We start from the raw sequence: 16,527 nt of genomic DNA on the forward strand, positions 1-16,527 counted from the left end.
AGACGCCTGGATCCCAGGAGAGCAGAGGATGAGGACCGAAAGGAGAAATGAGGGCTGGGAGAACCCAGAAGCCTGGGTTCTGGAATAGCAGCAAGTCAGAATTTCAGGATCTCTGTTCACCCTCCTCTCCTCCTCCCTCCGTCAGGCAGAGGAGAGGGCAGGAGGGGGCTGGAGAAGGGGTCAAACCATGGGTTTAGTCCCCAAGTAGCCACATGAATACATTCAGGGCCAGACAGACACAGGAATGGTGGGGCAGAGAGGAATTTAGTGCTGCATTGGCCCTGGAGGAGGCTGGGAGGGGTCAGGAGGCTGGGGAGGGGTGCTGGGGCTCGGTCCTGGGGTTGCACGACGCCGTCCCTTGCGGTGGCCCCGTACACAGTGTGTATGACCACAGCCCTCTTCTTCTTCCTCATCGCTCTCAGTGGAGCTCTCACCAAAGGCCCGAGGTTTCTCATAAATACAGCAGCCTGGATTTGGAGGGAGGAGCCCAGTAAAAAAGGGACAAAAGTTAAGATACAGTCAGTCCGTCACCCACCAGATCTCAGTAACAACTGCTTCCACCATGCTAAGACCCAGCTTCCCCAGGCCCACCCCCCGGGGACTCAGGCCCCCAAACCCTCCTCGTGTTGGCGAGGGTCTAAAGCCCCGCTTCTGCCCGCTGATGCCTCCTGATTTCAGGCCCTGGTCTGTCCCAGGACAAGCCCTCCCTCCCTTTTCCTCCAGTCTTAGCCTCATGTCCCTGATGCCTGGAATCACCGAGGCAGTGACAGGCCCCTGGGCAGGTGTGAACAGGTGTGAGAAGTAGACAGTGACAGGCTGTGGGCAGGTGTGAGAAGGTGGCAGATGGGCCTGTGGGTAGGTGTGAGCAGGTGTGAGCAGGTGGCAGACAGGCCTGGGGGCAGATATGAGCCGGTATGAGAAGGTGGCAGCAACAGGCCTGTGGGTAGGTGTGAGCAGGTGGCAGATAGACCTGTGGGCAGGTGTGAGCAGGTGGCAGACAGGTCTGTGGGCAGATGTGAGCCGGTATGAGAAGGTGGCAGCAACAGACCTGTGGGCAGGTGTGAGCAGGTGGCAGACAGGCCTGTGGGCAGGTGTGAGCAGGTGTGAGCAGGTGGCAGACAGGCCTGGGGCAGGTGTGAGCAGGTGGCAGACAGACCTGTGGGCAGGTGTGGGCAGGTGTGAGCAGGTGGCAGCAACAGGCCTGGGGGCAGGTGTGAGCAGGTGGCAGACAGACCTGTGGGCAGGTGTGAGCAGGTGTGAGCAGGTGGCAGACAGGCCTGGGGGCAGATATGAGCCGGTATGAGAAGGTGGCAGCAACAGGCCTGTGGGTAGGTGTGAGCAGGTGGCAGACAGGCCTGGGGGCAGGTGTGAGCAGGTGGCAGACAGGCCTGGGGGCAGGTGTGAGCAGGTGGCAGACAGGCCTGGGGGCAGGTGTGAGCAGGTGGCAGACAGGCCTGGGGGCAGGTGTGAGCAGGTGGCAGACAGGCCTGTGGGCATGTGTGGGCAGGTGTGAGCAGGTGGCAGACAGGTCTGTGGGCAGATGTGAGCTGGTATGAGAAGGTGGCAGCAACAGACCTGTGGGCAGGTGTGAGCAGGTGGCAGACAGGCCTGTGGGCAGGTGTGAGCAGGTGTGAGCAGGTGGCAGACAGGCCTGGGGCAGGTGTGAGCAGGTGGCAGACAGGCCTGGGGCAGGTGTGAGCAGGTGGCAGACAGACCTGTGGGCAGGTGTGGGCAGGTGTGAGCAGGTGGCAGCAACAGGCCTGGGGGCAGGTGTGAGCAGGTGGCAGACAGACCTGTGGGCAGGTGTGAGCAGGTGTGAGCAGGTGGCAGACAGGCCTGGGGGCAGGTGTGAGCAGGTGGCAGACAGGCCTGGGGGCAGGTGTGAGCAGGTGTGAGCAGGTGGCAGACAGGCCCCTGGGCAGGTGTGAGCAGGTGGCAGACAGGTCTGTGGGCAGATGTGAGCCGGTATGAGAAGGTGGCAGCAACAGGCCTGGGGGCAGGTGTGAGCAGGTGGCAGACAGGCCTGTGGGCAGGTGTGAGCAGGTGGCAGTGACAGGCCCCCGGGCAGGTGTGAGCAGGTGGCAGACAGGTCTGTGGGCAGATGTGAGCCTGTATGAGAAGGTGGCAGCAACAGGCCTGGGGGCAGGTGTGAGCAGGTGGCAGACAGGCCTGGGGGCAGGTGTGAGCAGGTGGCAGCAACAGGCCTGGGGGCAGGTGTGAGCAGGTGGCAGACACCCCTGGGGGCAGGTGTGAGCAGGTGTGAGCAGGTGGCAGACAGGCCTGAGGGCAGGTGTGGGCAGGTGTGAGCAGATGGAAGAGGGAAACACTCACACTTTGATGAGCGGCGTCCCATGTGCTCGTTGTCCACAGTGTCACTCGTCCATTCTACCTTCTTCTCTGGCTTCCGCTTCCGTAGTTTGATGGTCAGGCTCCGATTCTCCTGGAAGGTTAAGAAGGACGGACAGACACAGCTAGCTCCCTCCTCCTGACCTGCCCAGCTCCCTCCCGGGGGCCCGGTTCAGTCAGTGCCCCAGACAGACCAACAGAGGAGCTGAGTGCAGGGAAAGGGCAACTGGAGCAGGTCTCTGACCTCAAGGAGACCCTTGGGGGGTTGTGACAACTGCTAGGACATGGGGAAGACACAGTTCCTAACCTAGGGAAGGTCCCAGCAAGTCTTCAAAGGAAAACATAATCCTCGCTGTTTCTCCATCTTCCTCCCCAAATCCTCCTCGGTGGTATTAGTACCTGAGCACGATCTCCTCAGTCCCCAGTACCTAACCCTTGACTCCCATAGAGAAAGAACCACGTCCTGATCTCTCCCTTCCTCAAGCCCGACGCTCCCCTCTTCTTACCTACCTACCCCCTCGCACCCACGCGTCCCCCCATAACCCGGGGGTAATGACTACACCCTCTCTTTCTGAAAGCAACTCAACCCGTTCTTGCAGGCAGGCTACTTGTGTCTCTATTTGTCAACAGTCCTCCCATCTCGCCCTTCTCCTTCCCGAGACCCCTGCACCTCCCTTCACGCCCACCCCTTGCACAAACACGTGCTGGCAGCTGTGCTGGCGGCCAGCCTGCCTGCAGCCAAGCCTTCGCATGGAGCCCTTCGTTCCCCCCGCACCCCCCAACCCGACACCCCGAGCTCCGGTCCCTGGGTCTCCAGCCCCGCCCGCGCGCAGCAGCTCCTGCGCCCCGACTCTAACTCTCTGTCACGTGTCGCCTGAGTAGCCTCCGGCAGCATCTCTGCCGCTGCCCAAAGCCCCAGTACTGGCGACTGTCCCCGGCCCAGGTATCCGACCCCACTCGGCCCACATCCCTATCCCCTCCCTCCCGGTATCACCGCCCCCCCCTCCCGCCTTTCTCACGGGCTCGGTTGTCACGGTAACCGTTGTCTCAGTGACGGTCTCACTCAGCCCGGCCCCTGCCTCGGCCATGGCTAAGGCTGAGGACAGGGAGGAGGGGAGGAAGGGGGACGACACGCCCTTCCTTTTCTCTGTGTCTCAGGGTTCTAAGCGGGCCGGGCCGGACTCAGGGTGGCAGCCAGGATCCTCCACCTTCTTTTTTCCCCCTCCTCCTGGGCCTCCGTTTCCCCACCCCTGGGGAGAACCTGTCCAACCCCACTTCCGGCCCGCTGCTTCCGGGTGTGACGCACTCCGTAGTTCCCCTTCTCCCTTCCACGGCACTGCACGCGTCTAAGCGCAGGCGTCGCCGGATTAGTTCCGCCGTAACGTGACAGTGCGCAGGCGCCGCCAGCAGGAACCACTGACTTGGCGGAAGAGGCGTCACTGCGGGTGTGGCGCGTGGGCGGCGGGGCGCAAGCGCAGCGAGGGGCGGTCCGGAAGGGCAGAGCCCGTGTGGCGCCGCAGCGCGGGTGTGTGGATGCGGGATAGGGGTGCGGCCCCCGGTGCAGTGGGGTTGGGGGTACGGGATGGGGGTGCAGGTGCAGGCGAGAACATCTGTCCTGGCGGCAGTAACCACCCCGCCTGAGCCGGTCTTCCGTTTCCTTGCCTCTGGAAATGGAGAATTGGGCCCCAGGAGCAGGCAGAAGCACTCGATCACGAATGGGTTGTGGGGTGGGGGGCACCTGAGTGGCTCAGTCCTGGAGCACCAGACCCTTGATTACCAGTTGGGTCATGATCCCAGGATCGTGGGATGGAGTCCTTCGTGGGGCTCCGCACTCACAGTGCAGACCTTGTGTGAACTTCTCTCTCGACATAAATAAACCTTAAAAAATAAAGTAAATAAAAGAATGGGTTCTGGCGGTCGCCCTGTGTGTGCAGGTGTTGGGGCAAGGTCCTTAATGGGGCCTTCAACTGGGATTGTTGCTGGCTCTGTGTTCGGCCTTACAGCTCCCAGCCTGATGGGGAAGCCCTGATGGGGAAGCTGTAGGACTAACATCTTAGACACTGAAAGATACTAATCTCTTCTGTGAAACTGAATTTACTTACTTCTTGCCAGCACGCTCTCTGGGGTGGAGGGGAGTACGATCAAGCACAGAAATGGTCGTAAGTTTGTGTGATGATAGAAACAGGTGCATGTTGCTAAGGAAGCAAAGAGGGGTAAAAGGAACTGGAAGGCGGCAAATGGCTTTTTGTTTGGTAGAGAGCTGTTTACAAATTCAGTGTGTGCGCTGAAGAGAACGCAGTTTTGCGTTGCTTGGGATGTAAGAGGAGTTATCAGGTGAGGCTTGGCAGGTAGGTGCGCTTATGCAGGAGGTCCTGTATGTTGCTCAGAAACTTGGACCTTACCCAGTTGGTGTTATGGGCCAGGGGAGGCTTAAAATGGGGTAGATAAAACAGATTTGTTTCAGATTTCAGAAGTGGGGTGGGAAAGTTCAGATGCACAGTAAAGTCTGCCCTGCACATCCCTCCAACTTGCTATGGGGGTCAAACAAGACAGGGTAGGGGCACCTGGGTGGCTCAGTCGGCTAAGTGTCTGACTTCGGCTCAGGTCATGATCTCATGGTTGGTGAGTTTGAGCCTCAAATTGGGCTCTGTGCTGATAGCTCGGAGCCTGGAGCCTGCTTCTGATTCTGTGTCTCCCTCTCTCTGCCCCTCCCCTAGTCACACTGTTTCTCTCTCAAAAATAAACTTTAAAAAAAAAATTAAAAACAACAAGACAGGGTAAGTGTGAGAGCCCTAAACATATAAAGGCCACACAATTACAAGGTAATCATGGTTACTATCACCCTTTGATCATCCTTTAAGCCAAGGAATGCAAAAATACAGATTTCCAGAGTAAATCTGAATATGTTGTGTTTGGACTACAAGTTTTTGGTTCAAACTGATAAAAATCAAGATACAACTCAGCATGTATAGTAAAGCCCATTAAAAAAGACAGTATCTCTGTGCAGTGGGATTCACAAAAAAAATACTCTTTTCTTTTTGCCTCTCTATGTATGATTACGATGAATATGTATTACATTTATCTCAAGGGCAATAACAAAACAATTTTCAAAGTGTCCATTGGTACCAAGTACATACTGGTGTCCCTTGGTAACAGATGTTTTGTTGTCCAAATTCACATGTCAAGAGATTTGGTTAAGTTACCTGTTGAATATCCCACTCTCCCAACTCCTACATTTGTTTCCCTAAAGTCAGGAACCAAATACATTTAGTGATGGAAGACTTATAATTACTTTTTTATATTAGTCCCATTCTTGGCTCTTTTTTTTTCTTTCTTGTTCTAATTTATATTATTTTTTGTAGCTCATATACTCACTGAAAGAACAAATATATCTCTGTAAGTTCATTTAAATTCCTGTCAGAACAAGACATACTATAAATAACATACAGATGTCTGGCTTATATAAAAAAATATAACTTTAATAAGGAAAAATAGAGTAAGTGTACTCTGGGGACAATGACACATAATAATGTCCTATGGGAGCAAACCATTGCACCTAGGATGGACAAGGGATCTAAGAACCCAATATCCGTCACCTTCCAAGGAAGAGAAGAGGGAGGGATCGCTGAGTCGCCCAGAAAAAAAAATCAAGAGTCTTCTTTCTCCTGAAACCTATGGAGAAAGAAAGGAGTCATTATATTTGAGCAAAAGAAGAGGCTCCAGCATAAGACAAGACATTCAATTAAAAGATCAAAGGAGGAGGGACACCTGGGTGGCTCAGTCGGTTGAGCATCAGGCTCAGTTGACAGCGTGGAGCCTGCTTGGGACTCTGTCTCCCTCTCTCTCTGCCCCTCCTCTGCTCACACTCTCTCTTTCAAAAATAAACAACTAAAAAAAAAAAAAGCTAACAAATGGGGCGCCTGGCTAGCTGATTCCAGGTGCATGTCACTCTTGATCTCAGGGTTCTGAGTTTGAGCCCCATATTGGGTGTAGAGCTCACTTAAAAATAAAATCTTAGGAGCACTTCATAAGGTTGGGTGGTTCAATCGGTGGAGCATCTCTTCTTTTAAGTTTATTTGTTTAGTTTGAGAGAGAGCAAGGCGGGGGAGGGGCAGACAGAGAGAATCATAAGCAGGCTCTGCACACAGATCCCAACATGGGGCTGGAAGTCTGGAACCCTGAGATCACGACCTAAGCCAAAATCAAAAGCGGGACGTATTAACTGGAGCATCTGACTCTTGATTTCGGCTGAGCGCATGATCTCAGGGTCATGGGATCAAGCCCTGTATTGGGCTCTGCGCTGAGCATGGAGCCTGCTTGAGATTCCCTCTGTCCCTCTGCCCCCCTCTCTCCCACTTGCGCTCTAAAATAAAATTTTAAAAATAAATAAAGTATGATTTAGAAATTGGGAATTATTAATTATGACAGAAGATATTTGAAAAATAATGAAGTAGAACTCAAAAAAAAAATTTAAGTAACAATAATTGGAATAAACTGAAGACAGAGTTAGTGAACTGTAGGAGGCTGTAAGAATTAACCCAGAGGCAGCATGACGAGAAAAGGGATGGGAAAAAATGAAACACAGAAGGGGGCTTAATAAACTGATTAGAGCTCTAGAATGTGAAAGTTGAGAACATGGGGTAAAAGCGATATTTAGTGAGATAATGGCTAATAATTTTCCAAGGATGACGGAGGAAAATAATCCTGTTTTAGAAAGTCCAGCACAGGATCAAGAAAAGAAAGCACATCCTGATATACTCTGGTGAAACTACAGAACACCAAAGACGAAGGACTGAAGGCACACGCGATTAATGCTCAGAAAAGGAAAACTAACTCGAGTGTAGAGGAAATTCCAACAAAACATGCGAGCAATACTCGCCTTCCAGTTTTCCTTTTGCTTTTACATATCTCAAAAGGGTTAGTTCACTGGCTATAAAAAGGCTAAGAGAAATGTAATTTTCAAAAATAAAACCCCACAAATCCCCCTATTACCTGAACTGTACAGAAATAAGGGATGGGAACAGAGAAACTAACGGTTTATCCCGCACAGGGAGCAGATCAGCGCATCAATGTGGTTAGCGAACAGAGAAGGGGCAGAAGGCAGCAGGACACGCACCTGCAGCTGGTGCAGGTGTAGAAGACGGTCTGCCCTTCGTCGGCTGAGCGCATCTGCCGGGTGTGGTAGGCCATTCCCTCGTGGCCGCATCGCGAGCAGCGCCGGTCCACCTGGCGGGTCAGCACGGGCGTGTCAGGGGGTCCTGGGGGGCCCACCCGGAACCAGAGCCCACGGTCCTCATACCACACGCTGCTGCTGCAGACACCCCGCTTCCCTCTCCGGGATCTGGGTCCCGATCTCTGCGCTCACGCCTGCATTTCCTCCCCGCGCTCCTCGTGGGGCCAGTCCGCGACGTCGGTTACTTACCACGGGCCCCTGGAACTCAGGCCCCTCGTCCGCCGCCACGGGCACCGCCGTCCCCACCTTGTGGAACACAAACGTGGTCCTGACCACCTTCTGCTCGAAGTCTGCGCGCAGTGAGAACGGGTTGTGGACATGGGCGGGGAGGGGGCGCTGACCCCACTCCCCGCGCCCGCAGGCTCCGGCCGCCGCGCGCCAGCCCCTCACCTCGCACGTCGACGGAAAAGCCACAGCGGATACAGGTGACCGTGTCCTCAACCCCGGGCAGGGGCAGGATGGAGCCGCAGTCCGGACAGAAGTCCAGGTCCGACTGGAAGTGGGAGCGGGAGCGCCCAGAGTCCATGAGCCACACGAGGTAGGGGTCTGTGCGCGCGCTAGCGGCCGGTCTCCCCGCCGGTCTCCCTGTCGGTCCCTGGACGTGGGCGGGCCTCGCCGGTGCCCTCCACCGAGCCCTCCTCCTCTCCGCCCGACCGCGACTGCGCAAAGCGTGTCGCGCAACGCGAGGCGAGCGCCATTGGTTGTGACGTCATAAGTGAGCGCGACCGCGACCGGCCTGTCCGCGACCCAGCTGCAGGCGCCATTAGCTGTGACGTCATAGGTGAGCGCGGCTGTGGCCGGAGGTTCCCGGAGCCGGAGCAGGACGTCTGCGGAGGACGCAGGGGCGCTGCCTTCCCCCTGGTTCTGCGGGTTCGGAGGGAAACTGGGTAATGAGCGTTGCGCCTCCGGTCGCTCCCCCGCTGAGGATCCAGTCCTGGGATAGTTGTTTTCTTGGACCAATCGTTGGCGCGCTGCCCCTGAAAAACGAAGGAGCCTTCCCGAATACCGATTTCTTGGGACTGTGCGGCCCTAGAGCCGGAATTTCCCTCTTGCGGCTGCGCTGAGGATGAAAGCTCAGCTCGGAGTCCGGACCGTCAGGTTCCTGCGCTCCCGGGGCCTCCAGCCCCGCACGCCCGCCTCGGGGGCTGCCCTGGGCCCGAGGAGGAGTGAGCGGGTTTCTTGAGGCGCAGGAGGTGCTGCGGGTGGATCTGGGGAAGCGGGACAGGTCCTGACACGCCTCCCAGGTGAGGCCACGGCCGTGGGTAGCGTTTCCCCATGCCGTAGGCTGACTTCGGGTCTGGGACCCACCTCCACCGGGGCCTCCGACTCCTGTCCAGCCAACTGCGAATTGCCGGCGTCCACTGGGTACACAGTAGACATTTCCGTAATACGTGAGTTAAAACACAGAAGACCGACCTGTTTTCATTCGTCTGTAACCTACAGTCTAAAGTAGAAACTCGTGATCCTGAAGGGACGGCCTCTCGTTGGCGGTCCTGCTTCCCTCCCAGCCCCACCAGCCCAGCCAAGCTGGTGCCGAGTCCTTTACATATGGAGTGGTGGAGCCACCACTGTACCTTCTGGAGGAGACGAGCTGTGGTTCCCTCCTCGGGAGGCGCCCCGCTCCACCGTTTTCTGCAGTAATGGAAACACACAGTAGTGAGGGGATTGAAACTCGGAGCAAGCTGCTGAACAAGACAGGCCCCAAAATTTCACTTACCTGGCTGTCACGTGGTCTTAAGGGGGTCTGGTGCTGAGCCCATTATGTAGGCAGTTTCTATGTGTGTCCTTTGGAAATGGACATCGAAATGAGCTCTTCCCCTCTCTCTCTCCCTTTTCACTTTGACCAGTGTTCAGTGCCCAACCACCGTGAGCTGAATACTGTCCTCATGTGCCAGTGTTGTGAGGCGTGGCCCTTTGCCAGCACAACCTCACTGATGAGGCACTTACGCCCAGTCTTTAGGCCAAGGCTGGGCTGCAAAGTTGCAGACTATTATCTGACCATCAGGAGCACAAATATTAGAATGCAGTCCGAGTACTGGGAGGGCAGAGTGAGAGTCAAGGACCAGCACAGGACACGGAAGTGCTTGTACACCTTAAGGGAGACTAGCAAGTGTCCCAGTGAAAAGGGAGATACGGCAGTACAGGGAATGTAAGAGAGGAAGATGCCCATGTCATGTGATAGCGATGATCAATCAACAGATCATTTTGAGCACTTGGGATCACATACTCATGTTAGGTGCTGTGCTAGATTCTGTATATGGAGAAATAAGTCAGGTGGTCATATTTTTAAAATATCAACATGGGTCATTGCAATGTATGTTACCTAAAAGTTAAATTAAAACAATATGAAAAGGTATTTATAGGCAAACAGGAATGTGCCTAAGAGGTCAGGGAGATCCAATGTTTGATACCAGATTCATTACAATAATATAACCACGTTGTGTTTGTAGATATAAATTGTAGTTACCACCCTTTAAGAGCCTAAATTTCAGCATGAAAATGTTAAAAATGATACAGGAATATGGGTGTCACAGTGTAAACCCCGATTGGTTTTCAAATGAATCGTAGAAGTAGAAAATGTTAAGTGTTCAGAAGGCAAAATCACTGTTACATAGAATCATCCAGAAAGACTTTCTAGAGAGCCAGGGCTTGACCTGTGGAAGAGAGACGACTGCCATCTTATAGGGACTCACCATATGTCAAGCATTGTGTGAGGCTCTTCCATCTAAACCACATTTGTTCTTTATGACCCCTGAGAAGCAGGTTTTTGTCTTACATCTCCATTTTATAGATGAGGAACCTGACTTAGAGATGGCTACTTGCCCTGAGTCACACACCTCAGAAGCCGTGGAATTAGGGCTCAAACAGCTTGGGCAGGCTTCAGAGCCCATGCTCTTTACCATAAATAACACAAACAGAGGCACAGAGGTGATGTGCCAGACACCCCCAGTGGCTCCACTACGACCTCATAGTGATTCAGACCAGGGATGACACATGAAACGTTGGCAGCCTTGTGTAGCCATCAGCCTGACCAATTACAAAAAGTCACCCCAAATTCCTATCCTAAGCGGGTTCAATGGGGAATGGTCTCATAATGGATCTGGGGTGAAGGATGAGTGGCAGTGTAAGGCCGGCAGGTGGAGGGGTGGGCAATCAGATGAGAACAGAGTTTCAGAACAAAAGGTTGGAAGGCAGAGATGCTGTATGTGCTGATAGAGGCGGAGAGGGCCCGGACGGAGAAACTGCGGAAAGAGAACAGACTCCTGACCCTGCGGTGTGGGACTGTCCCCAGAGAGGGCGGCTGGGACACTGAGCCGTCCAGCGGAGATGTGCCTGTGCAGCGCCTCACCAAGGAGCGGGTCTCTTCCCTCTCCCAGTCCCAGATTCGAGACTCAGAGTGGCTCACGTGGAATCCACAGGACATGTGTGCCTTTTGTTTCTATGAGAAGATTTTATGCTCTTATTAAATTCTCCATCACAGGGATGCAATGGTTTCCCATGGAGGATATGGCCCTGGAGTAGCCCTGCCTCTTAGCAGGTTTTCTCTTTCTGGGGGACATGCCCTTGGCCTTGACCAAAACACTTCGGTTTTTTGGTTCAGTCAGTAAGTGAGTAGATATGTTCTGACACTGCTTACGAGCCAATCTGCCTCTGCCTTTTTATCTTCCAGATTGTCCTGGGCTAAAATGTCTACAGACCCCAGGATTGCTACAGGTCAGCTGTCCCCACTGGAGAAGAAAATCTTGGTAAGTAATCTTCACGTCATATGGCTTGGAACTACTAGGAGAAGGAGCCTTGGGTTTAAAACCCTGCCCGGGTGACCCCTGTCTACACTGGCAGATGTGTTTCACTATATCTATGCTTGCAAAACAAAATACTATGTTGAAAGCACCCAATACTATATTTTTAAAGCACTAGTTACTGATTTTGGTGGGGTAATTTAACTTTCAGAGCTCATGGGTTCACCTAGGAGTGATGGGAGTAGAAATCACAATTATTACACCCACATATCTTTTCTGGCTGTCAGTAATGAGGGTATGCTCCTGTTTAAATGTGTTCAGAGTAAAAAGATGGTCCCATTATGAAATCCTCTACCTCACTTTGACAGAGTCTGGGTGGTGTGCATACAACAGCGACAAGACAACTGATAACTCAGAAATACCAGGAGGAGTACGAGACACTGTGTAGGGAGCAAGCTCTTTCTCATGACTACTGGCTTGCCAAAACAGAGTCTTACTATAATAAAAGAATAGTGGAAATGAGGGAACAAGAGACAGGGTGTGAAATGAAGAAGAAATTGAAGGGGGAAACAACCCAAAGCGTGGAGAGACAAAAACGGTATTATTTGGTTCCTGCGAGGGAGGGGGGACACACAGAAAGTCACATCCAGAGATCAGGTCAGGTCAGAGAGGTTAAGAATAAGACATGTAGGCCATTACTACAGGCTCCTGGTGAAACCACCTTCCCCAGAATTGTGCCAGAGGAGCACAGCATCCTGAGCGCACAGAGGAGAAAGCAAGTGAGCCAGAGGGAGCAGGTACAAATTAAAGGTCACCAGGAACGCATGCTGCGGGGCAGAGAGCTGGGAAAACAGAGACTCAAGGAGGGAGTCTTGAGAAAAGGCCAGAACCCGCCGCTGACCCATGGGAGGCACAGGAGAGCAAAGAGAGAGGTGAAGGAGTTTGAAAGCATCACTGCATATCCACTCCTGCAGCCATGCAGTAGAAGTCGGATCAAAGTGAATGTTCTCGTGGAAAAGAATAGAGAAGAAGGGAATACTGCCGTAAAACCACATCAAAGAGAATTCCTAACTATGCCGCCCTTTTTGAGAAGCCAAGTGGGAAAAATAAAAGACTAGTCAAGTTTCAGCGCTTTTAGAATAAAATCATGTCTCCGAAGTGGACTTTGTTTTTTGAACTATTTCCCATCTCTCCCCAGAGTTGGGTGAGATCACATCTGTATCACATGGTTCTGGACTTGAAACCTGGCTGTTTTTAGTTGGCCTCTCTGCTCAGGTTGCTAATCCTCTGATGTTGTTTTTCTCCTGTGTTGGGTGGTTGGTCAATGATCTGAGTGAGGGGTTGTTCTCAGACACCTCCCACCTTGCCCCTGCCCCAGCCCTTGACGGGTGTCCTGATGAGACTGCTGAAGGTCAGTGTTGGGTCTTTGATTTCACATTCATAATTTTATCAGGGAGCCACTAATGGGGCCCTGCAGTTTTGTTTGTTTGAGGAACTTAATTCTGACAGCCTCCTATATGCCAGGTATTATTAGTTACTGGGAGTGAATGAAAAGAGGTCCCTGCCCTTGATTGGTTCACGAGTAATGGCATAGACCACTCCCCACTCACAACGTGGCCTGGGTGATGCTGGAAGCGTGCACAGGCCCTGTGCAAAGGAGGGCACCTGGCCAAGCCCAGCTGAGCAAGGAGGGAGCCCATGGGAGGGGAGTGGTTTCTCAGGTTGCCTCCAGCTCCACACGTGGCCATGAAAGCAACATCTTCCCAGCATTGGATCCACTCAGAGGTAAAGCAAACTCTCTCTCAAACAGATGTCCTCGAACACTCATTGATAACTCAGAAAACAAATTTATGCATTTAGTGGGAATTTCGGTAGCCCAGCAGAATGAAATTTATTGATTTCATTTTCAGTTCATTTTCTTCCCAGATACCTAAAAGTTGGGAAAGTAGGGGTTCAGAGGTGGTGAGTAGAGAATCAGAGACATGGAAAATGCACACCGTGGGGAGTGTCACCCTTCGGCTGTGGGGGTCCTGATGCCCCCCTCCTGGGCCTGCTGCATGCATCCCTCAGTGATGGGGCTGTCCTGCACCACTGCTCCTCAGCATGATAGCCACCTCCCAGCTGTGCCTCCTGCACACTGCCCTCGCCTTTTCTGGCCTTGTGTCACCATGTCCCAGTGGCGGACCCTCAGCCTTGTAACAGGGTGTATTGTCCAACTTAGAAACCCCAATCAGTAGGGCTAGGGTAAGTCCTTTGAGTTGAGTGGGACTGAAAAGCAACCTGGTACACAACTGTAGGGGCGCCTGGCTGGCTCAGTCAGGGGAGCAGGTGACTCTTGATCTCAGGGTCATGAGTTCGAGCCCCACGTTGGGTGTACAGATTACTTAAAAACAACAAAAAAAAGGGGCGCCTGGGTGGCGCAGTCGGTTAAGCGTCCGACTTCAGCCAGGTCACGATCTCGCGGTCCGTGAGTTCGAGCCCCGCGTCAGGCTCTGGGCTGATGGCTCGGAGCCTGGAGCCTGCTTCCGATTCTGTGTCTCCCTCTCTCTCTGCCCCTCCCCCGTTCATGCTCTGTCTCTCTCTGTCCCAAAAATAAAATAAAAAACGTTGAAAAAAAAAATTAAAAAAAAAAAAAAATCCAGGGACACCTGGTGGCTCAGTTGGTTGCTTAAGTGTCCAACTCTTGTTTTCAGTTCAGGTCAGGATCTCACAGTTCATAGGATTGAGCCCCACGTTGGGCTCTGCGCTGACAGCGTGGAGACTGCTTGGGATTTTCTCTCTGCCCCTCCCCGTTCTCTCTCTCTCTCTCTCTCTCTCAAAATAAATAAACATTTAAAGAAATACATAACTGTAAGGGATTGTTTACCATGAAGGTTTTCAGTGCTAGCCACGGTGAGGTCGGCCTCCCTCTTTCTCCTCCAAATCTAGTGTAAAAGCAGCTGGTGATTGCAAGGCACTTTCACGGCTCATCCATCTCAGAGTAAAAGTCGGTAAGAGGGCTCAGTTTGGCCAGACCTGACTCCGCCACGTCTACCTCATAACTCACCTTTCATCTCCTTGAACCGTGTGTGAACAACCATCTTTGCCCCAAGCAACCATGAATCATGAGTCACACTTAATGCTTTTCTTCCGTATTCTTTCGTCTTCTCAGTACAAAATGAATATACAAATGAAAATGTCTATGTCCAGGCACCCACTGCTGAGGCTGAGACCTGGAACCCCCTGTGCTCTCCTTTACACCCCTCCCTCATCCCTAGAGGCAGTCACTGTCCTGAATTTTGTGGTAATTAACACCTTTCTATAGTTTTCGTCATCTATGTATGTATTCCTAACTGACATAATTGTGCATAGTTACCTGTTTATGGCATGTATATAGATGAAAATTATATAATTTACTTTTGTTCAGTAATATTTTTTAATTCACCCATGTTGATGTGAAACACTATTTCATTTCCTTTCTTTTTTTCCTCTTTGAAGCACGTCTTTTAAAAATTTTTAACGTTTATTTATTTTTGAAAGAGACAGAGCATGAACAGGGAAGAGGCAGAGGGAAAGGGAGACACAGAATCCCAAGCAGGCGCCAGGCTCCGAGCTATCAGCACAGTGTCCCACGTGGTGCTTAAACTCACCAACTGCGAGATCATGACCTGAGCAGAAGTCAGATACCCAACGGACTGAGCCCCCAGGCGCCTCTGATTTGCATGACTTCCTGGATAACATGTCTCCTGGGTTTTCTCCAGCCTCACTGGTTTCCCTTCTGAGGCTCCTTGGTTGTCCTCCTCCCCTCCCCAGTCTCCTGGTGCTGGGGGTGCGTCAGAGTGACTCATCTCCACCAGCCTCACGAGCTCTACACGGTCTGTTCCCTGAATCTCCACCATCTAAGTGTATACTTCTTGGGTAGTTCATTCCATGACATGAATATACCACATCTTAATTACCTGCTGTATTGTTGAGGTCATTTCCAATTTTTGGTTTTGTGGGGGTTTTTCACATTTATTTGAGAGAGAGTGAGTGGGGGAGGGGTAGAGAGAGAAGCCCAAGCAGCCTCCCCAAGGTCAGTGTGGAGCCCGACCTGGGCTCAGTTCCATGAACCAAGAGATCATGACTTGAGCTGAAATCAAGAGTCGGACGCTCAACCAAGTGAGCCACCCAGGCGCCCCTGTTTTTGTGTTTTTTATTCTACAAATAGTACTTCTGTAAACATTTTTCTTTAAGCGTGTTTCTGGGGCACAGTGTGCAGGAATCTCCAGGGCATCTAGGTTGTGGGACCTTCACATGACAAGCCTGTTCCTGGGGCTTGTTTTCATTCCACTGGTTTTGTGCCCGCAGGCCTGTTCTGTAGAGTCTGTTCAAATATGTGTTGAAAGAAGGAAGGACATTTGTTAACTGCTGGAAACAGCTGTGTCCAAGAGGGCCAAGCCCCCAAATACAGGAACAGTTGATGATGTGCCACTCTACCTTCTTAGGTCCTGTCCGTGCATTAACATAGTCTTTCTTTGTTCGTACATTTTATTTGAGGTACTAAAATACCTTAATTTGTTTTTTAATACCCTTCAGTAACATTCATGATTTTATTTATCCCCTCTCCAGAACTATCTCTGATGCTTTCCAGACAAGGTCACCCCCATTTTCTCTTCTCAAGGCACCTGGCATCATCATAAATTTTCACTGAAGTCTGGATAAAAGGGTTCCCAGAGGAGGAGGACAGGGAGCTCACATCCCTGGAGACACTGGTCAGGACCTCTAGCAGTTCTCTGTTGTCTGTGGGACAGCAGTCCAGCTTTCCGGCCCTGAGCACTCCGTGGCTTCAGAGGAGATGCGAGACACTGGAGGCCCATTGACTGATTCATTCCACACGTACTGAATCTCGTTAGTCCACACTGTGCTGACTGACTGATGGAAGGGTGGGTAGGGCAGGGTCCTCCTCATCGTGTGAGCTTGCAGTCTCATGGTCCAGATGGAGATCGATAGTCCTAGTACAGAAGTAATAAAGCTAATAGAAACATCTAAGTGCCTCAGAAACTGTGAAGAAGGACTGCCTGGCCCTTTGGACTAGAGCTAAAGAGCCCCTTCGTGAAGCTTTACAGCTTTACAGAATAGGTGGACGCTCGTGCTGAAGGGGAGAAGTTTGATAAGCAGATGAGAAAGAGCACGTGGGCCCAGGGAGCAGCAGGTGCACAGGACCCACACGTGAGTGGATCTGGGTGA

At 52.2% G+C, this 16,527-nt stretch overlaps 2 protein-coding genes across 2 annotated transcripts; both read right to left on the reverse strand.

The window, feature by feature from the left end:
- Positions 1-98: 98 nt before the first annotated feature.
- Positions 99-3,601, reverse strand: PPP1R11 (protein phosphatase 1 regulatory inhibitor subunit 11). The gene is made up of 3 exons (XM_042937485.1): positions 3,366-3,601; positions 2,332-2,440; positions 99-467 (listed from the first exon to the last, which is right to left on the reverse strand). The coding sequence occupies exons 1-3, from the start codon at positions 3,432-3,434 to the stop codon at positions 265-267; spliced, it is 381 nt and encodes a 126-aa protein (XP_042793419.1). The 5' UTR covers positions 3,435-3,601; the 3' UTR covers positions 99-264.
- Positions 3,602-5,804: 2,203 nt separating this feature from the next.
- POLR1H (RNA polymerase I subunit H) lies at positions 5,805-8,262 on the reverse strand. Its single transcript, XM_042937486.1, has 4 exons — positions 7,970-8,262; positions 7,769-7,869; positions 7,463-7,572; positions 5,805-6,018 (listed from the first exon to the last, which is right to left on the reverse strand). The coding sequence occupies exons 1-4, from the start codon at positions 8,103-8,105 to the stop codon at positions 5,994-5,996; spliced, it is 372 nt and encodes a 123-aa protein (XP_042793420.1). The 5' UTR covers positions 8,106-8,262; the 3' UTR covers positions 5,805-5,993.
- Positions 8,263-16,527: the final 8,265 nt, after the last annotated feature.

Source organism: Panthera leo, chromosome B2 (genome assembly GCF_018350215.1).
Source record: "Panthera leo isolate Ple1 chromosome B2, P.leo_Ple1_pat1.1, whole genome shotgun sequence".
NCBI classification, from domain to species: Eukaryota; Metazoa; Chordata; class Mammalia; order Carnivora; family Felidae; genus Panthera; species Panthera leo.